This window comes from Ovis canadensis, chromosome 4 (assembly GCF_042477335.2).
Source record: "Ovis canadensis isolate MfBH-ARS-UI-01 breed Bighorn chromosome 4, ARS-UI_OviCan_v2, whole genome shotgun sequence".
Classification (NCBI taxonomy): Eukaryota; Metazoa; Chordata; class Mammalia; order Artiodactyla; family Bovidae; genus Ovis; species Ovis canadensis.
In genome coordinates this window covers 85,872,359-85,898,477 of record NC_091248.1, presented here as the reverse complement: position 1 = coordinate 85,898,477, position 26,119 = coordinate 85,872,359, and the positions used below count along the sequence as shown (strand labels likewise).

The following is a 26,119-nucleotide window of genomic DNA, read 5'->3' as shown; positions in this document are numbered from 1 at the left end:
CTGTTTTCTTTGAATCTCAGTATCAGAGGCAGCAGCGGATGCCAGGCAATTGGAAAAGATTCTATTAAGGCTTTGATTAATTTAAAAACCCATGGTGAGGTGAAGTCTCTCAGTCGTGTCCGACTCTTTGCAACCCCATGTACTGTAGCCTACCAGGCTCTTCCATCCATGGGATTTTCCAGGCAAGAGTACTGGAGTGGGTTGCCATTTCCTTCTCCAGAGGATCTTCCAGACCCAGGGATTGAACCCAGGTCTCCCAGATTGTAGGCAGATGCTTTACCGTCTGAGCCACCAGGGAAGTCTAAAACCCATGAAAAGAGGGTAATTCCCAGTTAATCGTTTAATTTTTGTTGATGGTAATCTCTCTAATATTTACTGGAGTAAAGAATAATGGGCACCATCTACCCTGTCTTTGCTAGTACAGGATTTAGTTGAGTTTCTCTTTTTATTACATCTTAACCCAGGCACAGAAAGGTATTAGATTTTGAGTTTGAGTCTGAACTGATTTAGCCTCAAAGCAAACACTGTTAACCTGCTGGTTAAACCCACTCTGGACTGTTTTTAGTATCTCTCTCCATCACTTCCTCTCCCCCTTGATCAAATAGGAGCGATTTTTTACTGGTAAGGACCAAACGTTCAGGAAATTAGTATATATGGTTTTTTATTGTGCAAGTATTTATATGTATCTTTCTTTCTACAATCTCAAAGTCAATGAGTTTCTCTGGCAGTTAAGAATTCTTGTGATTTATTTGTATAGCTGAGGTCTTTCTTCACCATGACCTGATGATTTTTGATTTATGCTTTCAGAATGCACTTTATATAAGAGGTGGGTGGTAAGGAGACAAGAATATGAGTGTTTCAATATTTGTGTATTATGTAGGTTTTTCTTCTTCATATTGAGAAAAATGAAACCTTAAATACATCAGTCCTGCAGCTGTCCAGAGCCGTAAAGAGTCCTCCTAGTCTGGACGCATCTCCCACCACGAAGGGATGCTTGTGGAAAAGAGAACAAGCGACCAGTCAAAAATCACCCAGGGAGGGGACCAAGGCATTCATCAAACATTTCCCGATTGTCTGTGATGTGTCAGGCACTGTCTTAGTCACTGTGGATACAATGAGAAACAAAAGAGACAAAAATCTTTACCGTCCTGGAATTTACATTTTAGTGCAGAAATGCAATGGGTGGGACAGATATAAGCACATAATTTGCCAGCGGTAACAGCGGGAAGGAGAATAAGCAAGAATGAAAATGGGAGATGGTGAGTGGGAATGCCATCCTGGACAGGGTGGTTGGGGCAGGACTCTGTGATGGAAATCCCTGAGGCTAAGAGAGGTAAGACAGCCAATCACATAGATAGCCAGGGGAAGTATGTCCAGGTCAGAGGACGCAGCCACCGCACAGGGCTGACAGATGCTCAGGATGTTTTAGGAGGAGCGAAAAGGTCAGTGTGGCTGAAGCTGAATGAGTCAAAAGTGGGAAGAGGCATGATATCTAGGGGTGCCATCTTAGAGGGCTCTGTGGGCCACAGCCAGAACTTGGGGTTTGAGTCCAAGTGACCACAGAAGTCATTAGAGACATCACTGGTTGCTGAGTGCAGAACTGGCTGTGGGAACAAGGGACCAGATAGTGAGTCAATTGCAACAAGCCCAGTCATTGATGCCGATGGCTTGGGCTTGGCGACCAGCACCAGTGGGGTGGCAGTGAAAACGGCTTTAGAAGGAAGACCCTGGGATTTGCTGATGAACAGGATGTGGATTATAAAAGAAAACTACTAAGGAGGCGGCCACAAATACTGGTCTGATTTGGGGGGTGGGGAACAGTTGCCGATTATTTTCTCTTCCCCTGAGTTCAAAGTACTTATTTGATAAACACACGGTTTCTTTTAAAAAAAATATACAGTAAGTAATAACCTAGAAATGCAGAAGCACTGGTTTGGTCACCTTACAGTTGATTTATTGCTTGTTTCACTTGAACAGCTTTGAATTTACCCTGATAATGACTTTAAATAAGATGCCATTTTAATCAGAAGTAAATAACCCTGCCTATGGGTAGATAAAAGAACCACTCAGATGGGTGATGTGAGTGTGCACAGTGGGAAGTGACAGGTATGGTATTTTTAAAGTCCAGCCAAGAATGTTTTTTTTTTTTTTTTTTTTTCCCAGAATCTGACGAGTAATAGAAAAGGAAGAAGAGCTGTGTCTGTGAAGCAAAGGAAAAAAGACTCCATTTGAATCTCTTACAGTTTAGTAACTTTCAATAACTCTGCTCAGCTTTTCAATCAAAAATTCAACAGTCATGGCTGGACGTGTAAATGCTGAAAATGACTTGACCTGACAGCTGAAGTTCCTGGTAATCAGGAAAAGCCACATTCAGACAATAGCTTAACAGCATATCCTTTATGGACACCAAACTGTTTCCAAAGGTACAGAAAAAAGAAGCAAAGTAAACTGAAATGACTTTTCTGACCAGTCTAGTCCCTGATGAAACTCCATCCAGGCTGCCCGAGAACCAATGAGGAAGAACCTGCTGGCCGGACCCTTAGTCCCCGAGAAGGGAAAGGAAGTCCTTTCCTCCTGGATTCTCCCTTTTCTGGGCTTATTTAGAAAACCAAAGCTGAATCAGATTTCTTGGCAGAAAGGAAACCGCTCCCCTGAGAAGGTGGAACAGTCAGAGGTTAGCACATGTGACAGGAATGTTTATGACTGATTCCTGAATGTTCCTTGTTCACAAAGGCCACTGCCCAGCCCGCAATGGGAGTTGACAACACACTCCTATGTGAGTTTGCAGGATGAAAGGTTTACTTGACAATGACAGGCAAATCCGATAGTCTGAACAGAGTACAAAAGGCTGTTTTCACATGGGCAACTGATGACTCTGGCAGCTCTGAGCACAGTCACTAAACTTACACAAGGCATACCAAAAAAAGGTCAGGGAGAGAGGATACTGGAATAGACAGAGGGTGTCAGCTGAGAACCACTGAAAGGCTCTGATGGGCCAGGCCTTGGTTTTTTCATCTGTAATTGATCCTTGCCTCACTGGCCACACAGGGTTATTGTGAAGATCAAACAAGATCCTGATCAAGTTTGAAAAGCATAAAGTACTTTGCAAGCACTATACTAGTTAACTGTTAGGAGGAAAATTTGAACAGCAAGTGCTTTCTCTCATTTCTGACTGCATGAGTCATTTTGATACTGCATTTTTGGGCCTTTTACGTGAGAGACAATATAAAGAGGGCAAGCTTCCATGTAGCTGAACTCTGTGAAGTAGCACTTACTTCAACTTCCTTAGCCACCGACAACTCCAAACATTTCCCCATCCCCACCAAAACCACAAGCAAATGAAATCCCAGGGCTTGGAGGAAATGGATAAAAATCACTTTCCAAATCACCCAACTCTGTTGTCTAGAAAACTCAGTAGAAAAGCTGAGTGATCTGTTTTTTTCTAGGTCCTTTCACCTGGAGATATCTCCATCAGTGTCCTCCTTAGACTAGAGTTCCACCCCAAAATATTAATTCAGGGGTTCTGTTCAGTTTATTACATCAGTCATTCAGCACCTCTACTCATTGTAGAGAAGTACAAGAAAGCAAAGAAGCCCCCAAACTCCGAAAGCTGCAGTCCATCACCTACAGATACAGACACGGGTGGAGTCATGCTGTCTCCAAAACAGAGCGTCTTCTGGGCTAGAAGCAGAAGGAGCCAGACTGGCAGGTACCAGCATAAAACAGAATAAATGCTCAGGCACTCTCTTTAGATGTGTTAAATTAGAAAGCCTTCACGCACAACAGTAGGCTGGTCAATGTAACCAACAAGGGCAAGAGAGGGAATAGAGGAGGCTGAATTGACATATTGCCTGCTGGCTGGGAAAGGAGGACCCTGGTCAAAACCCTTTCCACTCCTGGGGCAGCAGACAGCCTGGCACATTGAATTAATCAGTTATCTCTCCATCTCACTGTACACTTATGTGATGACCACAATTTTGTCTTACTTAAGAAATCTGTCTATGGGAAAACATCCCTGGTCAGGCTGACCAAAGCCATCTGGTGCCCATGGCGAGTCTATTTTATATTCTAAAGGCATAGGGTAGTATTCTGATTTATAGATCCGTCTCTTATAAACTTAGCTAGTGTGATTCTGTCCCTGAGAGACTCATTCACACTCAGATGTATTAAAAGACTCAACTACCTATGCTATAAGGCTAAATTCCAGACAGACGAAGTGTCTCCCTCGTGATCAGTATGGTGGTATTCCCAAGGCGAAGCCAGCTGTTAGGACTCCTGGCAGCCTCCTGGATGGCTTTCTGTCAGAGACTCAGCAGTGACATTATGCCACTTTCGAACCATCTGAATCAGTAGAGTAGATATAGGATATATTACTTCAACAATCTTCTAGCTGTTCATAACACTGGGTATTAAAAACCATTTTAAAAGGTGCCTTGCCTCTCAGTACAAGAGCAATAATCAAGTACTGAATGTGCTTCACATCAGTTCAGTTCAGTCGCTCAGTCGTGTCTTACTCTTTGCGACCCCATGAACCGCAGCACACCAGGCCTCCCTGTCCCTCGCCAACTCCCGGAGTCCATCCAAACCCATGTCCATCGAGTCAGCGATGTCATCCAACCATCTCATCCTCTGTCGTCCCCTTCTTCTCGGCCCTCAATCTTTCCCAGCATCAGGGTCTTTCCAAATGAGTCAGCTCTTCGCATCAGGTGGCCAAAGTACTGGAGCTTCAGTTTCAGTGCATTATTTCACTTATCCTTCCTGCAGCTTATGAACTAAGCATGATCATCCCTATTTCACAGATAAATAACTGAGGTTTAGAAAGTTTAAGTAGCTTATACAAGGCCACACAGTGGTGGGGTTAGGATGAGAACGGTCCATATCACTCCTAGCACGCCCTATGCTACTAACAATGACCAGATCTCTTTCTTATTTATTTCCTTGGGATCCATTTCATGGAACTAAAGACTAAGTTATGTAACTCTTTCCATCTCTGTGCACACACATCCAGGGGCTCCCTTTACTTTCTCCCTGCCACCACAGGGGAGCCACAGATCCCAAATCAGCCCTGCCCTGTCAGGGGCTCGTGGAATTGAAGCTCAGTGTTACACGAGCGCGTGTTACTACTCTTTTCTTCCGCCTATTCATCCTGTCTTGATTGTCTGCTGTAGTCTGGAGCTATTTTTGGCCTTTGTTTTTTTCACATGAGCGCTAAGAATACCATGGTAACCAAATTATATTTTCATGTATTCGCATTCCATTTTAGGTTTAGTGTTTAAATAACCCAGTTGAATTTGCATCACATTATCTTACCCTTTAACTACTGATTTAAACCCCTACTGTTTGAATATCAGTGTTTAAATTCTTGTTTTAACTGCTAACCAGAAAACAATTGACAATGTGCTTTGGGATTGTTGACTAATCATTTTCGTTTGAGTTTCAGAGAACGCTGCTCATAATTCACAGTTAAGACCAGCACCATCTTCATAAGACTCTCAGTCACACCACCCTCCCCTTCTTACTTCCATAATACCAGTCCACTTATAAAGAAGCCCACTTGTAAAGCAGGCACCAAGATAATAGGAGGAAAATCATGTTTTAGCAACTCATCCTTTTATCCTCAGTTTTCTACAAATTGGGAGGGAACCAATGATGTTTCATGTTCCCAGGATAACATTTAGGGATAGACCTGTTGAGGTGCTGCCTTAATGCAATGGGAGAGAAGTGGTCTTTATTTTCAGTCAAGTTGCACTCTATTTCAGCTAAACAATTCCTTATTGACAGATATTGTGGATGTCCCCAACATTCCACTACTGCAAGTTATGCTGTCATACATAGGCCAATAAGGATAGCAAACCCTCATGCAACAATTCCTACTTCAAGGATAAGTGCTCTAAACTTTGTAGAGAATAACTCATTTTATCATTGCAAAACCATCTGAGTCTGCATCATCGCCACTTTCAAGAGGAAACTGAAGTACAGAGAGGTTAAGGAACTTGCCCTGGGTTGCAACCTAGTGAGAGAGAGAGCTGAGATTGGAATCTAGGCTGGCTGAGTCCAGAGATACAATTCTTGAATATTACCCACTGCTAACAGGTGGGAGGGGTCTTGTGGAACCTCGGGGAACTCGGGCTGTGTGAGCATAAGGCTTGTCCATCTATTAGCTGAGGGACGGATGTTCTCGTCTGCCTCTGGCCCATCACCCAGTACAGTACCCCAGCGCCTAAAACAATGCTAGGCATGTGGTATAATCTTGAGAAGTATTTATGGATAGAGCGAACAAATATATGAACGAATGATTTCTCTTAAATCAAAACCAAGAATAATGCATTTATTTGGTGCTCCTGCTTCTGATGGCAGTGCTCCTGTTTTAGAACGGTGATGTCAGCAAGATAGGCTGCACACTTTAAATCTCTTAACTTGCAGTTTGGGCAAATGCTTCGTGCTTTGAAAATTCCTCTCTGCTACACGTTTAAACAGAAAAGACTGTGGTGATGCACACAGCCAAGCGAGCCCCAGCCTGGCTAGCACCTTTAAGCCCATGGGTGGTGGCAAGGTTTCAGCGGAAGGAAACCGATCTCTCTCTTTATGTGTAGAAGCACTGTAATTATCTCTGTTACTGGGAAGCCAGTGACAGGTGGGAAATAAATATTCCAAAAGCATGCTTAATGGGAGACATGAGCAACTTCTCCCAACAAACAAAAAAAGGGTGTATACATACCTGTTCTGAAAAAAACCGGAAGCCCTTGTCCTCACGAATACATTCATATGTTTCTCCAAGGACTGGATTAAAAGGCTTACTCCCGGCACGGAAATAGCTAGATGCATATGCGGACACTGCAAAGGCTGCCACGTACACCTAGCGAAAGGGCAAGAACCTGGTTATTCCTCCATCACAAAGGAATTTATTTTCACAAAGACATGAACAAAATATAGCTTCTCTTTCTCTCTTTCCTGTTTATTTCAAAAAAGGCAAAGATTTGTCCCTGGTTTAATGACACCCGAATGGACTTTGGTTTCAAGTTGTGGGTTTAAATAGTGTTCATTTTGGCCCCAGAGACAAATGAATCAGATTGTCCCTTTGGTTTGATGCCTGCAGGTGGATAAAGGCTTTCAAGATGGTGAGTCAGTCCCTCGAAATCTGCCACTATCTGACAATCCTGACGTTGTCCTAAGGTTCTGGAGGAGGAGAGGGACAAAGAGCATTAAAGCCAAACTTCCCTCAAGATTCAGGAGTAAGTCGCAGGGAAATCTGCTCAATACTCTGTAATAACCTAAATGGGCAAAGAACTTGAAAAAGAATCAATACATACATTACGCATGTAACTGATTCACTTGGGGTACACCTGAGACTGACACAGCACTGTTAATCAACTAGACTCCAAGATAAAAAAAAATTTAAGAATAAGCATCCTAAAAACTTAGGATTCGCAATTTGGTATTGCAGAGACCAAAAAAAACTCATCTGACCAAAGAAAATCTGTGCGAGTCATTTCCTGAGCCTGGGTAATGAGTCATAGGACAGAACACAGTAGCTTTCAAGAAGTTTTGTTTTTCTTGGAGGAAAAATGAGAACTCAAAAAGCAAAAGAAAGGACTTCCCTGGTGGCCCACTGGATAAGACTCCATGCTTCCAATGCATGGGTTATGGGTTCAATCCCTGGTTGGGGGAACTAAGACATGAAATGCCACGTGGCATGGTCAAAAAAAATTTTTTTTTAAGGAAAATTATAGGTGAATATGAAACGAGAAGAATCTTATTGGTCCTGGCTGTGAGGGTCTCAGTGTTTTGCACAGCTCCCCTTTCAGGACACTGAAGAGCCACAGTAAAGGCCCACCTCATTTTACTGTGCTTTATTGCACTTTGCAAAAACTGCAATGTTTATAAATTGAAGGTTTATGGCAACTTTGCAGCAAGTAAGTCTGTTGGTGCCATTTTTCCAACAGCATTTGCTCACTTCATGCCTTTGTGTCACATTTTGGCAATTCTCATATTTCAAATTTTTCCTTTAGCAGTGATGCATTTTTAAAACTAAGGTATGTGAGTGAAAGTCGCTCAGTTGTGTCTGACTCTTTGCAACCTCATGGACTATAAAGTTCATGGAATTCTCCAGGCTAGAATACTGGAGTAGGTAGCCTTTTCCTTCTCCAAGGGATCTTCCCAATCCAGGGATCAAACCAGGGTCTCCCACATTGCAGGCAGATTCTTTACCAGTTGAGCCACCAGGGAAGTCCAAGAACATTCGAATGGGCAGCCTATCTCTTCTTCAGAGGATCTTCCCAATCTTAAGAATCGAACAGGGGTCTCCTGCATGGGTTAAGAATTTGCCTGCAATGCAGGAGACCCTGGTTTGATTCCTGGGTCGGAAAGATCCCCTGGAGAGGGGATAGGCTACCCACTCCAGTATTCTGGCCTGGAGAATTCCATGGACTGTATAGTCCATCGGGTTGCAAAAAGCTGGACACAACTGGGCAACTTTCACTTCACTTGATGTTAAAAATTAAGGTATATATATTGTTTTTTAGATACAAAGTTATTGCATACTTAACAGACTAAGTATAGTGTAAACATAAGTTTTATATGCACTGGGAAACCAAAAAACTTATGCAACTCACTTTATTGTGATACTTGCTTTATTGAAGCGGTCTGGAACCAAATACACAATATCACTGAGGTATGTCTGAATTCTTTTGGTCTTTTGAGAGGGAGGCAGGCAAAAAAATTAAACCTAAGTAGCAATAGCAAATTTTCCTTTCTAATACTGAGTAATAATCTCAATGTTTCCTCTTCTCTGCTTATTTCATAAAGTTTCTTATATTGGGGAAAAAAGCTGGGTATCTTTCATAAATGTTCACTAGTCATATAATTTTCAATGCCTTTTACAAGCTGGACCCACCTTACCACCTCAAACTAGAGTGTATAAACACTCTAGAGTAGCTGGAGAGCTTATTAAAATCAACTTGTGCTCAGTTCAGTCTGTTCTTGAAACCTGGGTATCTGTTCCTCTCTCTGCTTTCTCAGATGTCTGTTTTCTGATTAGCAGCAAGGCCACACGTCTATATGGAATGTTGAGTCAACCCTGAATCACCTTCACAATTTAATAGAACACATGTTGAAAAGAACCTGGAATCATTCATGATGCAGGAGGAGAAGGAAGGGAGGGAGCAGGCAAAACAAAGCATCTTCCTTGTGGGCTGGCGACATGAGAGAGAATCTCTGCAGGGGTAGAGTTGACCCTCATACTTGGAGCAGCAAACCTATTACATGGGCTAGGTTCCTCCCTAATGCTTTTCTGAACTTTCCTTTCTTAATGTACTGGTGCCTTTCCTCAAACTACTTCTCAAGGTCAAATGACTCCAATCAATCAGCTGACATCCTAAGGGTCTCTAAATCGCTACAAAAATGAAACACCTTTAAAAATGCTTTCATCATCAAAGTCAATCATGCTCTTTAATGAAAAGCACTGTCCACAAATGATAACTTTTAACGCTTTCCTTGGAATCTATTTACCTCCCTTTGTTCATAGAAATTCTCTGGGGGAAGAGTAACAAAGAAGACAGAAAATAAACAGCTTGTTTTTCTCTCCTACTCCTATTATCATTAGTATCAAGATAGAAAATCTCTTTGATGGGCGAAGTCCCTGGAGACGGTATGGGATGAGATGGGATGTCTTTTTCAACCAGAAATTAAGATTTTCCCTTAATCCTCAGATTACTGAAGAAACTGAAGTTTTAACGAGAGTTTAAACTGCAGAATGTGCACAATTTAGAAAACAAAGGCATCCTCCACCAGTGAGAGGGTGATGTCTGGCTGGGTCCCTGGGGCTGGAGGTGAGCCCTCCGATTCAGCCAATCAGCAAATGCCCAGGGCAGAGATGCTGAATGTGGGGGAGGACACTGATGTGCCAGCATCCCACACAATGAGCTTTCTGTTGAGCAGCTAACATACCAGAAGGCAAAAAGAGGAAGAGGCACTCAGTTTTGAAGCGCAAATAGCCACAGTCACAGAAAGGGTTGAGTTGGCCACAGTCTTATCACCAAGGTACCCCTGTCCTCTGTCCCCATAAGACAGGGGAAGGATGAGAAATTCTTGGATGCCCCTTTATTGGAAGCCCCATTACCTGATTAGAACTGATACTAAGTAGAGAACAGAAGATTAATTTTTCTAGGATGATCTTTATCCTTTAACTTATTCTATAGAAGAAGTGGGGAAGGGGAATCAACTATACTCTGATAAAAACTGATTTTAAAATAGTGGCAGGGGGAGAAGAATCTTTCTGATGTGAAAACCTCTTCTGTGACTGAATGATATTTTCTAAAAATTCAGGGGCTGACAGGACAATTTCAAAAATAAACCAAAACTTTCTCATGGGAAATTTACCCTGGACAACAAAACAAAAAAGAGCTCAAAAAATTAAATTCTTCCCACTCGGGGTAGTAAAAACAAACACTCAGGCAGCCCTCAAGACATGTTTTCCAGCCAGGCAATATCAGAACAATCACATGGAAGGTTCTGGAGAAAGAGGAAGCCCAAAACCACAGAGCAGAACTATCCTCAGGCAGCAGCGGTTACAGGGAAGCCGCTCTCAATGGCCATTCCTGACCAGGTGACTGAAAACAGCCAGGCAGAGCTGGGAAGTGAAGGTGGCTGGGAAATGAGCCTCTCTGATGAGCAATCCAGGTGGAAAGCGGAGGGACAGGAGCCCTGCTGTGCCCGCAGCTCAGCTGCAAAGGCAGGCCAGTGAGTGGCAGGGTGCATGCTCACCATCCTCTCCAGGGCGTTGGGCAGCTGGGCGGCCTTGTCCAGGAGCTCGCTGTACTCCAGCTCCTCGCAGAGCCTCTGCAGCGTGTTGAGGGGCTCATTGAGCTCCACCGGCATGGCCACCTTAGACAGGTCCTTCCCAATGTTGTTTCTCAGGATGTTCCACAAGCTGATGTTACTGGACTTGGGGCACGGCGCTGGCAAACACGTCCTTCTTTTGGACTTGGCCTCCCCCCCACTATCGATCACTGGCCCTGAAAGGGAAATCAGCCTGGTTGCCTTATACAGATTTTCATTTTAATTTACTACTGAAAAGGAAAAAGAAATCCTCCTTACTGAGCAAGTGCCCAACGATACTGTTAATCTCAATTATCCAGATTATACTGAAAGTCAGACAATAAAAAGAATCTTGAGCAGCTAAATGGAGCACCTGAAACTATAAACACTAAAACTCACGGACTTTCTTCGCAGGGAACTCTTCATGCTACTGCTCAAAAGCTAGTTCTTCAGAGTTTATATGCACTGAGGATAATATTGGAAACTGCTATGCCCAGAGTAGGTTACTTCTAATCTCCTTAACTCTGTTTAAAAGCACTTCAAGTTTTGATAAAATTTTTTAAAAATCTTTTAAAAGATCATTTCAAATTCTGATAAAACAATTGTGCGTATTACAGGAAAATTATAAAGGAAATAAAAGTCATCTATTATCCCACCACCTAGAAATAGTAGCCATTTATACTAGAGTATTTTCATTTATTGTTTTCTCCATACATTTCACAACGTTTGTAGAGTTTAATGCTTTGCTTAATCAGTTAAAATAAATATTTTTCTATGCTACCCAGAATTCTTCTAAAACAGTTTTAATGAATGTGAAACAATTCCATGCTAAGAATAAGTCCTAATTTTTTTAATCATTCATCTATTGTTGGGCTTCTAGATTTGTTTCAATGTTTTGTTATGATAAAAGAAAGTAGTTAATGTACATATCCTTATATATTTGATTGCATCTGATTATTTTCTGGGGACATATAGAAGTGGGATTATTATGTCTAAGAACTCAAACATTTCTAGACATTTGATTCATGTGGGCCTGTGTGTGCTTAGTCGCTCAGTCGTGTCTGACTCTTGTGACTCACAGACTGCCAGGCTCCACTGTCCAGGAGATTCTCCAGGCAAGAATACTGGAGTGGGTTGCCATTTCCTTCTCCAGGGGATCTTCCCAACCCAGGAATCAAACCCAGGTCTCCAGCATTGCGGTCAGACTCTTTACCAATTGAGCTACAAGGAAAGCCCTCATGTGAGCATACTGCTCTTCAAAATTTCCCATTTATCAGCAAGCATGTACCAGTGTCCATGTTCTGAGGTCATTCTAGGCTTGTCAGCATTCATTTTGAATTCTTAGCAAATCATTAGGTGGACAGTGCTATCTCCTTGTTTTAACTTACATTAAAAAATTCCTATTGTGACTTGGAATGTTTTCATGAATATTCTTTTCTGAATTGTCTGCTTTCCTAATCATATATTAAGACATAATCTTTTGTTTCTATATTTGCTTTACAATTTAATTGCCACTTGACATTTATCTTTACCATTTGGCCTACACAGCTTTTTAAATGAGTGAAACATTTACGTCTTAGATATTTACACTCATCAATTTTTTCATTTGTGATAACTTCCATTACTTTATGCTCTGAAATTCTTTTTCCACCCCATCACAACCTATTTTCAAAAGAAACCTTTTGCATTATACCAACATATGAGAAAATGGTATTTTATTTTAAAGTCAACCACTCTGAATATTGAGGCTGCTTTGATGAACAGGAGAATATGAAAGTGAGGTCGTACTTTGAAGTCTCATGTTAATCTAAACATGGAATTAAATTCTGAATTTGTTTCAGTTGCTCAACATGGGCAAAAATCAAGTAAACAGCTGCTAATGATAAGAGTCTTTAAAAACTGTGTTCCCTGTAATCTCAAAATACTTTGTTTTAAAGAAATATTACCCTACTACTGGAGAAGACTCTTTGAGAGTCCCTTGGACAGCAAAAAGGTCAAACCATTCAATCCTAAAGGAAATCAACCCTGAATATTCATTGGAAGGACTGATGCTGAAGCTCTAATAGTTTGACCACCTGATGCAAAGCACCTACTTATTGGAAAAGACCCTGAGTCTGGGAAAGACTGAGAGCAGGAGGAGAAGGAGGTGACAGAGGACGAGATGGTTAGATGGCATCACAATCAACAGACATGAGTTTGAGAAAACCCTGGGAGACAGTGAAGGAAAGAGAAGCTTGGCATGCTGCAGTCCATGGGATTGCAAAGAGTCAAACACGACTTAGCAACTGAACAACAATACTGCTACTAATAATAATGGCTAATACATGCCTAGCTTTTTACTCTGTGACAGTCTTTCAAGCACTTTACATATACTGTTTCACTTATCCTTTGCAACGACCTCTTGAGATAAACAATATTATTAGCCCCGGTTTACAGATGAAGAAAACTGAGGCACAGAGAATTTGAGAAAGTTGCCCTAGAACACATAACCAGTGAGTGGCGGAGCTGGGATTAACTGAGGAAATCCAGTTCCTAAATCCATATTCCTAACCATTGAACCCCCACATAGCACCCAATGCAGTGACAGAACTGAATATGTGCATACTGATTTGGGCAGGCCGGGGAGGGGTATAAATTAATAGGAAACACTCTAAATACCTAGCTTTTACTAAGGATTCAAAGAAATTCTAGTGTGGTAATTTTTCAAGACCTGGATCCAATCCTATTTCCTTCTGTAGGAAATATGTGTCCTAAGATGCAAAGGTTATTTCTACACATAATCCTTTCAGTAGAGTACTGATATGTAGAGATCTAATCTTCCAATTATTGCCAAAGAAGAAAGTTGGGTTTGGACCAGTGTTTGTTCAAGCTAAGAAAACACTGGTCAGTAATCTAGCAACATGGCTGTGGAAAAGAGAGAGAACTGGTCTTCACCTCTTACATGCTTTTCCTGGCTGGTGTCAACTCAGCACAGCTGTGGTCTTAGGTCCTTGGGCAAGCCCTCTGTTCTAACTTTGAGCTCTGAACCGTCTAATCCCTCGGTTCCCCTTGGGATCCTCCCTAAGGCCTCAAATAGAAGGAGACTTTGGTGTTTGTCTGCCTTCGTCATCTACAACGAGGGTTCCCATTTAGTGTGGGTGTTGTTTGCTAAGGAAATAACTGATGCTTTCTCATTTCTCTTTCAGTTCACCTTTTTGGGTTTTTTCTTTTTTTACAAAAAACAGCATATGAACTTGCTCCTATATGACTGGTCTTTACCTTTGAATCACTGGTTCTCAGACTTTTCCACCAAAGGGTTAATCTCTCCAGAAACAATTCAGGAATGACACAGAGCATAATGAGCTTCTGACTTCTGGCAGGTATGATGCTGGAAGGATGTTCTTCCAGAAGACAGTAAAATTACCTGTCTTTTTTGTAATCCTTCAAAGAGCAGGCTCTTTGGCATTCAGATCACAACTCATCATCATATTTAACATGCACTTACTGAGCTGGGAAACACTGAAACATCAAAACGGACCTGACACGGTCCTTGTCCTCCGTATAGATATGAAAAGAGGCGGTGTTCTAGCACAGATAAGCCTACAGACCCCAGGCACACTGAGTACCAAAACTGGGAGTATTTGATGCTACAGGACTCGTATAGAAGCCTGTTCTGTGGGCAGATTCTTCCTAAGGTAGGTCAGCTTCCTAAACAAGCTTTAGTCTACTTACTCCTAAATCAGAGCTGTTTGGAGACAGCAGACACTCCAGGTACCCCATGGTTCCAACTCACACTTTCTGGGCATCATTTTCACTCTTGAGATTAACCAGATATAAAGGGACATCTTAGGGTACCTGAAGCCCTATCCCCAAGGACACAGCCGTTTGTTACTCTCAAATGAGTTATCTTGAAGAATCTGAAACTAAATTAGCACTCAGACCAGACCTTTTACAATACAAGTCCGACAGCATGCCTAGACTATGAAAGCCACTAGATACCTGAAGGCAAAAAGTTATATTCTAATATGTTTGCAGAAAGTTTAACCACACAAGGAGCATCTGGTATATTAATTTTTGATATTCATACGATGATTCATATGCCCTTACTTTATAAAATAGAAATCTGCATGAGCAGACAAATTTATGTGAATGAATACATTTTTCACACGAGTGCCATGTTTCTACCTAGATCATAAAACCGTTGAGGGTGGCAACCACGTCTTAAGTTTCTGATGTAGAATTTGCTCCATTCTCCGTCTGCAGCGGGTACTCCATATATACTTATTAGTATTCTGCAAAGATCCAAACACTCAAATAATAGTTTGAGATCAAATAATTTAAATCTTACCCAACGTTTGTCTCTCATTATCCAAGTCATTACTGAGATTGTCCAAGGAAAGGTTGTCACTTATGTCACTGACATATGAATCATCTTCAGAAATCTGTGGGGAAAAAGGAAATAATACACATTAGAGTAAACAAGCCAGATTTCATAAAACCTTTACTTCAAATAATCAAATATCTTTAACCATCCATTATAAACCTACAGAAATAATTTTGGGTGCTGTTTTCATTAAGCCCCATACACCAGTCTGCCTAGGAGGTGTTGACAGAAAATATGTTATTAAAATTCTTACACATTCTTGATTCATTCTGACAAGGGCAACACAAGTAAATTCCAGATTTTAGTCATTATAAAAATTCTTATTAATTCAGCCTGCTTTTACAGAATTTGTTAGCATTTGAGTAGAATGAGTTACAATTTGTCTTTTAACTATTTGTGAATAAGAGAATCTTCTATGGATATGAATAGATAAACAATATTAGTACTTATAGTGGTTTTCCCCACTTTCTTAAGTTTAAACCACTAGGCCATTCAGGTATGACCTAAATCAAATCCCTTATGATTTGGAAGTGACAAACAGATTCAAGGGAAGAGGTTCGTAACATTGTATAGGAGGCAGTGACCAAAACCATCACAAAGAAAAAGAAATGCAAGAAGGGAAAATGTCAGAATGGTTTACAAATAGCTGAGAAAAGAAGAGAAGTGAAAAGCAAGGGAGAAAGACAAAGATATACCCAACTGAATGCAGAGTTTCAGGGAACAGCAAGGAGAGATAAGAAGGACTTCTTCAATAAACAATGCAAACAAATAGAGGAAACCAGTAGAATCGGAAAAACTAGAGATCTCTTCAAGAAAAATGGAGGTATCAAAGGAACATTTCATGCAAGGATGGACACGATAAAGAACAGAGATGGTAAGGACCTCACAGAGATTAAGAAGAGGTAGCAAGAACACACAGAACTATGCAAAAGAGGTCTTAATGACTCAGATAACCATCATGGTGTGATCACTCACCTAGTGCCACACATCTTAGTCTATGAAGTCAAGTGGGCCTTAAGAAGCATTACTATGAACAAAGCTAGTGGAGGTGATGGAATTCCAGCTGAACCATTCAAAATCCTAAAAGATGATGCTATTAGAGTGTCACACTAAATAGGTCAGCAAGTTTGGAAAACCTAGCAGTTTCCACAGGACTGGAAAAGGTCTGTCTTCACGCCAATTCCAAAGAAGGCAAGTGCTAAAGAATGTTCAAACTACCAGACACTTCCCATGCTGGTAAGGTTATGCTAAAAACCCTTTAAGCTAGCCTTCAGCAGTACTTGAACTGAGAAATTTCAGATATACAAGCTGGGTTTAGAAAAGGCAGAGGAACCAGAAATCAAATTGCCAATATTTGTTAGATCATAGAGAGAGCAAAGGAATTCCAGAAAAACATCTACTTCTGTTTCATTTACTGTGCAAAAGCTTTAGATTGTGTGGATCACAACAAACTGCGGAAAATTCTTAAAGAGACGGGAATACCAGACCATCTTACCTGTCTCCTGAGAAACCTGTATGTGGGTCAAGAAGCAACAAGAACCTTACGTGGAACAAATGACTGGTTCAAAATTGGGAAAGGAGTACATCAAGGCTGTATATTGTCACCTTGCTTATTTAACTTATATGCATAGTACATTAATGTAAGATGCGGGGGTTAATGAGTTACAAGCTGAAATCAAGATTGTTGGGAGAAATTATCAATAACTTCTAAAATGCAGATGATAAAGTGAAGAGGAACTAAAGAGCCTCTTGATGAGGGTGAAAGAAGACAGTGGAAAAACTGGCTTAAACCTCAACATTCAAAAATCTAAGATAATGGCATCTGGTTATATCACTTCATGGCAAACAGAAGGGGAAAAAGTGGAAACAGTGACAGATTTTCTCTTCTTGGACTCCAAAATCACTGTGGATGGTGACTGAAGCCATGAAATTAGAAGACACTTGCTTCCTGGAAGGAAAGCTACAACAACAAACCTAGACACCCAGGTTTAATACAACCTAGTTGTATTAAAAAGCAAACATACCACTTGGCCAACAAAGCTCTGTATAGTCAAAGCTATGATCTTTCCAGGAGTCATGTATAGATGTGAAAGTTGGACAATAAACAAGGCTGAGCACCAAAGAACCGATGCTTTGGAATTGTGGTGCTTGAGAGTCCCCTGGACTGCAAAGAGATCAAACCAGTCAATCTTTAGGGAAATAAACCCTGAATATTCATTGGAAGGACTGATGCTGAGGCTGAACTTTAATACTTTGGCCACCTGTTGCGAACAGCTGACTCACTGGAAAAGACCCTGATTCTGGGGAAGATTGAAGGCAAAACAAGAAGAGGGCAGCAGAGGATGAGATGGTTGGATAGCATCACCAAATCAATGGACATGAGCTTAGTCAAACTCTGAGAGATACTGAGGGATAGGGAGGCCTTGCTGCAGACCACAGAATCGCAAAAAGTTGGACACAACTTAGCAACTGGACAACAACAACAAATTAGTCCTCCTATACTGAAGAGCTAAAATGACCAGTACACTCACTCAAAATATAATTATAAATTAATTATAACAATAATTATATATTTTAAATTACTATAGATAAAATTCAATACTGAAGAAAATATATAAGGGGCTAACTTCTGGCCCTGTATTGCAAATAATACATTATCAAACAGCTTATAATCAAAATCATTAAACTATAATTGAAAAGAGGTATAACAAATCAAGTATCAATAACAGAAACCAGGGTGTGCCCAATACTTACTTTCCCAATCTTTTCCCCCTAAGATTTTTTTATCTTTTTATGACTTTTGTGGTGTAACTTATAAGATCCTTAGAAAGTAATGATAAAAAGGGGCCATTGAGTGCAGTGTTTCTAAATTTTGGCTATTTCCCGAATGAGTAAAGCAGCAGGAGATATGGAGGGCAACTAACTGAAAACAGTGCTCATACCTCATTTTCTGAAGAGCTTGGAGACAACAGAACTTCCTGGGCATCAAAAAACTCTGAGAGAGAGTCAGTGATGGACAGTCTGCTCTCATTGGAAAGCTGATGGACCAGAGCCCGACTGTCATCTCTGGAGTTTTCCTATTGGAAACACAAAACCAAAAATGCACATATTTAGAAACAGTTTCAAGAAAAGCAAAATAAACAATTGATTTTTTACATGATGCACAAGGTCACAGGCCCAGGCTAACAAGCAGCTATAAGCAGAGGGCAGCTTCAGAGTTGAAGAGAGGCAAAGCTCACCAAAACACGGTGAGAAGTGAAGTTCTCCCCCCAAAGGGCCCCTTGTTTACAGGCACCATTACAGTTCAGACACACACAACAAACCTCAAAGCCAAAAAAAAAAGACTGTTCAGGCCAGTTTTTATTCCACTTATCTGATTATAGACCAGGGGATCTTTGCAGAAACTAATGCCTGTGGCTGGTGACTTGTTAAGGTAAGTGATATTGATATGTCCCCCGTTAATAACATTTAGGTAACAAAAGATGTATGAACACATCTCTGGTCAATAATGTGTTAAGAGGGGAAAAATTCCAGTGCTCTCTGAATCCTCTTATTCTCTACCACTGCAGGACGTTTCTTTTCATCCTAAAATTTCCTCTGAATTGTACTAAATGCATGTCCTTGCATGGCTGGTTCAGACCAACACAGCTTTCTCCTGCCCCCATTCTCTCCCAGAGACCAGAGTGCTGCTTCTGAGGCATCCTTTGACAAATAAGCAGTGTGTTTCAGTCCAGAAGTGCCCCTGGTGGCAGATCATCCATTATACATGGATGAATGAGATAAACGCTCTTTGTGTCTTTCCAACTACACTGACTCTGTGGGGGAAGGAAGTCCCCAGTCCCATTTATAAGCTTCTCCCTGAACAACATGATAGAATATCAGCATTTTCTCCTCCTGCGTCACTGAGCCTGGACGTTTCCTATGGGAAGTACCTAAATACTTTAGGAATGTGTTTTCTATGCTATTTGCAAGTGAAAATTTAACTCAAGAAACTGAGCAACTGCACTGTGCTGGTCATGGTGGGATACGATGATGAATAAAACAAGGTTTCTGGCCTGAGTGAGCCAGGGTGCACTCAACACAAAAGCGCTAAGGACATGGGCAGCAAGGAGAGACGATTCTATGAAGGGGCTTTGGTTGGGGAGGGCCTCACAGAAGAGGTAAGGCCTGATACCTTGAGGAAGGAGAATGGATTGAGGATGAGATGCTCTGATTCCTTTGAATCAGAGAAGATTGTTGTCTGAACATCCCAATAGCTCACATTTCTCACAGGGCTGATAAAGGAGCTGCTTCTACATCCTTATGTATCTGATAAAGGAGTCCCAGAATAACTTGGGAAAGAAATGTTAACACGTAATATATCTTTCCAGAAGTTTTATGAGAGCAGGACACACTCCTCAGTCTCCTAAGATGAGGGTGCTATGACCAGAGGGCCCAGCATTTGTTCATAATTGATAATATCAAGCGGGCAAGTGGTTGCTTAATGGAATGTTTACCTCAGAAACACATTTCAACGTATATCCCTTTCTCTTTTAGCCGAGGCATTTATTGAAAGAGCCTACCCATTTTAACATCCCTACAACCTTCCCTCCCAACAAAGACTTAAATCACGTGAAGATCTATAAATAAGCATCATGGCTGCCCCCTTTAGAGTACAGGTCTCTCCCCAAAAGAGGAGACACAGTAATGAATAACTGAGCTCCCTTAACATTCACTGAAACAACAGAACTGCCCTCTGCCACCTAAGACTCTAATGATTTATTTACTTGTTCTCATTAATTTATTAACAGCCACTCTGGCTCTTTCTGTATCTCTTTCCTCCTAGGCTGATGGGTCAGAAGGATTTCTTGGCTGGATCAACACTGAAAATAGCACAGCTGGCCCTGGCCCTTTCTGCTGCTCCGTTACTCCAGCACCTTCCTGTTGATACCCACCTAAAACGCACAGGACTGCGGGGGGCCCTGCCTGCAAAGCCCAGTACCTCGTGGATTAAAATACTGACCTAGCCAGTGTAACGCCAGCATACCCCCTTAAGCTGGGGAGGCCTGAGTGGTTATCTATTTTTACATCACAAAAAGAGAAACAGAGAAAATAGAAGGAAAGGAACACGTAATTCCATCACACTAAATCAACCACTATAGGCATTGATAAATTTCTCTCCAATCCTTTTAATACATATATCTTTGTTGTGAAATAATTGTCATCTATCTAATGTTATAAACTTCTCCGAACTACACTGCACCAAAGGTAGTATGTGTTTAAAACAGCAAATACCGAAAGATGTAAATAAATATCACTCAAAATTCATCACCCAGGGACTTCCTTGGTGGTCCTGTGGTTAAATTCCTGCACTTTCAATGCAAGGAACATGAGTTCAATCCCTGGTTGTGGAATTAAGGTTGCATAAGCCACATGGTGTATGTAACCGAAAATAAATTTAAAAAATTTTTAAATTGATCACCCAGATGTGGCCCTTATTTAGCCAATCAGTGTACTTTCTGTATTAAAATATTTGTGTATAGATTTTTTAAAGTTTGAAAACCTGGGGTCACACTGTACATAGTCTTCCAGGTTCCTCTGTCTCTGGAATTCTCCAGGCAAGAATATTGGAATGGGTAGCCCTTCCTGCCCTGCAGAAAGATTCTTTATCATCTGAGCCACCAAGATGATGAACAGGTTTACAGATGTGTCTTTGCTTGTATGTCATTAGTTCTTAGAATCAGTTCTCAGAGAATTATTAAAAATGTTTAAAGCAAAATATATATTACCTAATTATATCAAGAAAGAGACACTCTATCTTCTTTATATCTATATAGCCACCGAATACTATAACTTAGAAAAATGTTGTTTTATTCTTACTGCTTTAATTTGTATTTTTTTGTTAAGAATCAGGTTGAATAGATTTTTTCTTTAAAAAAAATAAACAAACTAGCTTTATATGTATAAATGAATCACTGGGCTGTATACCCAGAACTAACAAGATATTGTAAATCAACTATGTGTGTGTATGTGTGTGTATGTATACTCAGTCCTAGTCCAACTCTTTGCAACCCTATGAACTGTAGCCACCAGGCTCCTCTGTTCATGAGATTTTCCAGGCAAAAATATTGGAGTGGGTTGCCATTTCCTCCTCTAAGGAATTTTCCCAACCCAGGGCTCAAACCCACGCCTCTTGCAGCTCCTGCATTGGCAGGCAGATTCTTTTCCCCTAGTACTACCTGGGAAGCCTGTGAATCAATTATGTGCATGTCGCTGTTCAGTTGCCCAGTCATGTCTGGCTGTTTGTGACCCCATGGACTGCCGCACACCAGACCTCGCTGTCCCTCACCATCTGCCAGAGTTTGCACAAGTTGATGTCCACTCTGTGTGGTAAATCACTAAATCAACTGTGCACTTAGTTGCTCAGTCATGTCCGACTCTTTGCCACCCCATGGACTGTAACCCTCCAGTCTCCTCTGTCCATGGGGATTCTCTAGGCAAGAATACTGGAGTGGGTTGCCATGCCCTCCTACAGGGCATCTTCCCAACCCAGGGATCGAACCCAGGTCTCCCATACTGCACGCAGATTCTTTACTGACTAAGCCACCAGGGAAGCCCAAATCAACTATAATTCAATTAAGAAACAACAACAACAACTAGCAGTAGAGTTGTTTAACACTGGAGGAGGTTAGGTCAGGATACACAGGACCTCCCTCTGCATTTCTTTGCACCTTCCAGTGAACTGACAAATATCACAAAATAAAAAAAAAATTTTTTTTAATTTTCCTTTCGGTATTTTTTTGTGAATAAGGTCATTGTTGAGGACTTAAATTACCTGCTCTTACTTGTAATTATTTACAGATGAACCTCATTTCCACCTATTTAGTATTATCTAAGTCTGTCATTTTTCACTGAAAACATTTGTTCCTAGTCTATTATTTGACTAATTTTTTCACACACACAACTTCTTTTCCTTTAAAAAAAAAAAATCCATATCTCATCAACGTGTCTTTTGTAATTTTTTCAGTTGCTCCCACATTTAGGACCTCCTCCCTACTCCAGCCATTTGATAAACATTTAAATCAATATTTTTCAGTTTGAATTTAACTCTGATTCACTAGTGATTTATTTTAGAGTGCAATGGAAAGATTTAAACTGCTTTCAAGCTGTGTCAGCCTACTTATTGAAAAATTCATCTCTTTCCTATTGATTTTTGAGCCTTTTCTATCATAAATTTATTTCATTCTTTTTTTATATAAAATGGTGCTATGCCTGGAATAGTTATTCTGTCCCACTCTTACCCCATCACCGCCATATTTTCACTACTGGAGCTTTACCATGTGTTTTACTTGGGGGCTTGGCCTGTCTTTCCTCGCCACGCAGCAGTATGGTGCTGCTAAGGACACAAGTGCTTGGGACACGATAGAACTGGACTTAAATCCCAGCTCTACCCTTTATTCGCTGTGTACCCTGGAAGAAGTCATTTAACCTCTCTGGGCTTTAGTTTCCCTGTCTCTAAAATGAAACTACCATCACCTGTCTCATAGAGTCATGATTAAGATTTTATGAGATAGTGCGTTCAAGTGCATATGGAATACAGGAAACAGGTGGTTAAAAGAATCGTGTTTCCTCTTGTTTTACATTTTTCTTTCAAGTTCTTGCTTATTTGGTCTCTTAAATAGACTTTAGATATAGTAGGTTATTATCCCCAAAGTCACTTGGCCTTTCATTTGGAATTTAAAATAATATAAAATAACCCAAGAATTCATAATAGTAAATGTTCACATTCAGAAATTTAAAATAGAAGTACTTGATAGGATATGAGAGTAGTTTTTGATAGGAGGGGAGAGTTTAGAATCCAAGTAGATTTCAGAACACCAAAGATGAATAATTTGTGCAGCGAAAAGGTAGCAGAAGGGAAGCAAAGAAAGAAAGAGGGCCTAAAAACAGAGTACCCTGGGCTGACCCCACTATGCGGACTGTCATTCCCATAGTGTTTGAGAAGATACCCAAGAAAAGGACACTGGAGTCTGGCTTTCGGGCTTTGGGCAGCTACTTCTACGCATTCTCTTATTTCCTGAAGGCAACAATGGCTTTTCCTTTACTGGGCAAGTCAGCCTGAGTCACTCTGTGAAAAGCAGGATAAAACATGGACCACAGAAAATCACTGAGAGAGAACTAGATCAGTGAGACAACTGCACCATCAATTCAAGACTCCAGAAGGTCACTGTGGAAGGCATGAGTTTGCGGATGTTATGGCTCCTCCTCAAAGGCAACAGAGAGTGTTCAACCTTTGGATATGTTACTTGTGAGATCAACTTAAAAACATGCATTTAAAAAGACCTTTGATTCTGGTTTCCTTTCCCAAATGCAAATAGCCCCAGGTGTATACATGGAATATAAATTAATAAAGCCATAAATTAAGGGTCAACTTGCCATTTATCTCTTTAACAGCTTGTTAAATAAATTAATGTAATTAGGTTATAATATGCTACTAAGATCATGGCATCCAATCCCATCACTTCATGGCAAATAGATGGGGAAACAGTGGACACATGGGCTGACTTTATTTTTTGGGGCTCCAAAATCACTGCAGATGGTGACTGCAGCCATGAAATTAAAAGACACTTACTCCTTGGAAGGAAACTTTTGACCAACTTAGATAGCATATTAAAAAGGTTTGTCCGCAAAGGTCCGTCTAGTCAAGGCTATGGTTTTTCCAGTGGTCATGTATGGATGTGAGAGTTGGACTATAAAGAAAGCTGAGCGCTGAAGAATTGATGCTTTTAACTGTGGTGTTGGAGAAGACTCTTGAGAGTCCCTTAGACTGCAAGGAGATCCAACCTGTCCATCCTAAAGGAGATCAGTCCTGGGTGTTTACTGGAAGGACTGATGTTGAAGCTGAAACTCCAATACTTTGGCCATCTGATGCGAAGAGCTGACTCATTTGAAAAGACCCTGATGTTGGGAGGGATTAGGGGCAGGAGGAGAGGGGGTGACAGAGGATGAGATGGTTGGATGGCATCACTGACTCAAAGGACATGGGTTTGGGTAGATTCCAGCAATTGGTAATGAACAGGGAGGCCTGGCGTGCTGCAGTTCATGGGGTCACAAAGAGTTGGACACGACTGAGCGACTAAACTGAACTGAACTGATGCTGCCTGGAAACAGGCACCAACCACCAGAGTGCCATGGTGTTCGGCAGCAAGCCACCTTCAGTGACAGTCAGCCACCATCACTGAGCCCTGCTTCAGCCAATCCACAGATTTATTCAGAAGAGAACCTAACTGGTGAGCATGTTTCTTTGCCCAGGCCTGAAATGAAGGCCCCTGCAGATAACATTTCAGTGCTCTGTCCTGCCGGGGACTCAATTTAGGCCTGGGCTAAAAAGTGATTGAAAAGATCTCTTGGGGGCAGTGAAGATGTAGAGGAATTTCATGGTCAATCACTGATGTGTATCTCAGAAGATTTGTAACTCAGAAGTAATAAGAAGCCTGCCAGCCCTGAGGAGAGAGGGTACCACCTTCATGAGAAGGGGTTCCCATTAGGTCAGGGCATAGCCTGTGCTTCACATGGAGGTAGATGTCTGAGCTTCTTGGTCTGATTGATTCCAGCATCTTATCTGCCCATCACCCAACTCAACAACATTGCAAGAAGTAAAGGTACTGTGTCAGGGTTTGTTTTCTTTGAGAACAGAAAAAGCAGGAAGATATATTAAACATAGAAACTCCTTTAAAAAATTTACAACCCTTGTATCTGGGCTCAGTCTAATCCACTTGTTAATGAAAAATTTAGCACAACTGAGGCAGGCATATAAGAGATGGCTAAAAACCATTTTGACTTTCACTACCCTTTTGTACTAATTTTTTTTTTCAAGTCATCCACTTGGATTTTTCTGAACTTTCTCATTTTAAGCATATTCAAAGAATATTTTGGATAAACATCCCGAGTCTTGAGAAAACATATTTTTAACATACTATAAACTGACCAAGACACTTCAGTTGTAATATTTCCCCCCACCAAAGGGTACAGCTGTATTAAAAAAAAAAAAAAAACCCACAGGAAATGGAGAAGGAAACAGTCATAAAGAAAGCAGAGAGAGATTCTCAGGCGGGGCGCTAGGATTCTATTGGCAGGAGAAAGAGAGGTTTCTTCAGAAGTAACAGGAGAAAATATTTGCCTCTTAGTCCCCACTCCAGGGGGACTCCCACTCCCACCCCTATCAAGAGAAAAGGGAGACCCTGAGGAGGATAACGGGGTAAAGAAATAGAAAGGGAAGAAACATCCTGGGGAAAAAGCAGTTTAGAAATGCAGTTGGCAGCATACGTTCAAGGAGGCCTTGGGAACTGCAGCCGTCATGGTGAGGGGAGCACCCTCCCAGGGCAGCAGGGAGGCTTCAAGGAGAGACAGATGGCAGTGCGTGGGAGCAGGGCGGGCGACATTACCAGAGGAGAACCTTACCCACCTCTGCCAGACCGTCACCCGACTTGGCAGCAGCAGGGAGGTCGAGGAGCAGAGACTCAGCATGGATTCTGCATAAGCGTTCTTTAAGATCAGTGTTTTGTGCTAGGGCCTGGAACACGTTAAAAATAGTGGGGCTCTGTTAATCAATGGACGTTTCCAAAAGCACAGCGGTAAGCCCAGTGTGGAGGAGCCCTCAGGGGGGCACCTCCTGGACTTCTTTCTTGAACGTTATCCGACAGGATACTGGTGCTTGGCAGATACAAGCTATTAAACACTGGGAATGCAGACCCTTCTCGACTCTCATTTCCAGGGATGAAAGTAAGGGTTAGTAAGGCTTTCCTTTAGTGGAGAAGGAAATCACACACACCTATAAGCCCTCATTGCTCTTGGTTTCTTGGCCCCTCCTCCTCCTCAGCTGCCTTCAGTCTCTTTGAACAGCTCCCCCTAAAGATTCCAAGCTCCTTTCTCATCTGTAATAAAAACGCTGCTCTCACCTCC

The 26,119-nt window shown here is 41.3% G+C and overlaps 1 protein-coding gene across 3 annotated transcripts in view; it reads right to left on the bottom strand.

Moving 5' to 3' along the window:
* OSBPL3 (oxysterol binding protein like 3) overlaps window positions 1-26,119 on the bottom strand; it is a 195,945-nt gene that overhangs the window by 27,851 nt on the left and 141,975 nt on the right. For all 3 annotated transcript variants that reach the window (XM_069588163.1, XM_069588162.1, XM_069588164.1), the window contains 5 exons: window positions 25,623-25,730; window positions 18,121-18,255; window positions 15,143-15,236; window positions 10,762-11,012; window positions 6,719-6,856 (listed from right to left, as the gene is read on the bottom strand). In XM_069588163.1, coding sequence (XP_069444264.1) covers window positions 6,719-6,856; window positions 10,762-11,012; window positions 15,143-15,236; window positions 18,121-18,255; window positions 25,623-25,730 — 726 coding nt within the window. The remainder of the gene's footprint in view (window positions 1-6,718; window positions 6,857-10,761; window positions 11,013-15,142; window positions 15,237-18,120; window positions 18,256-25,622; window positions 25,731-26,119) is intronic.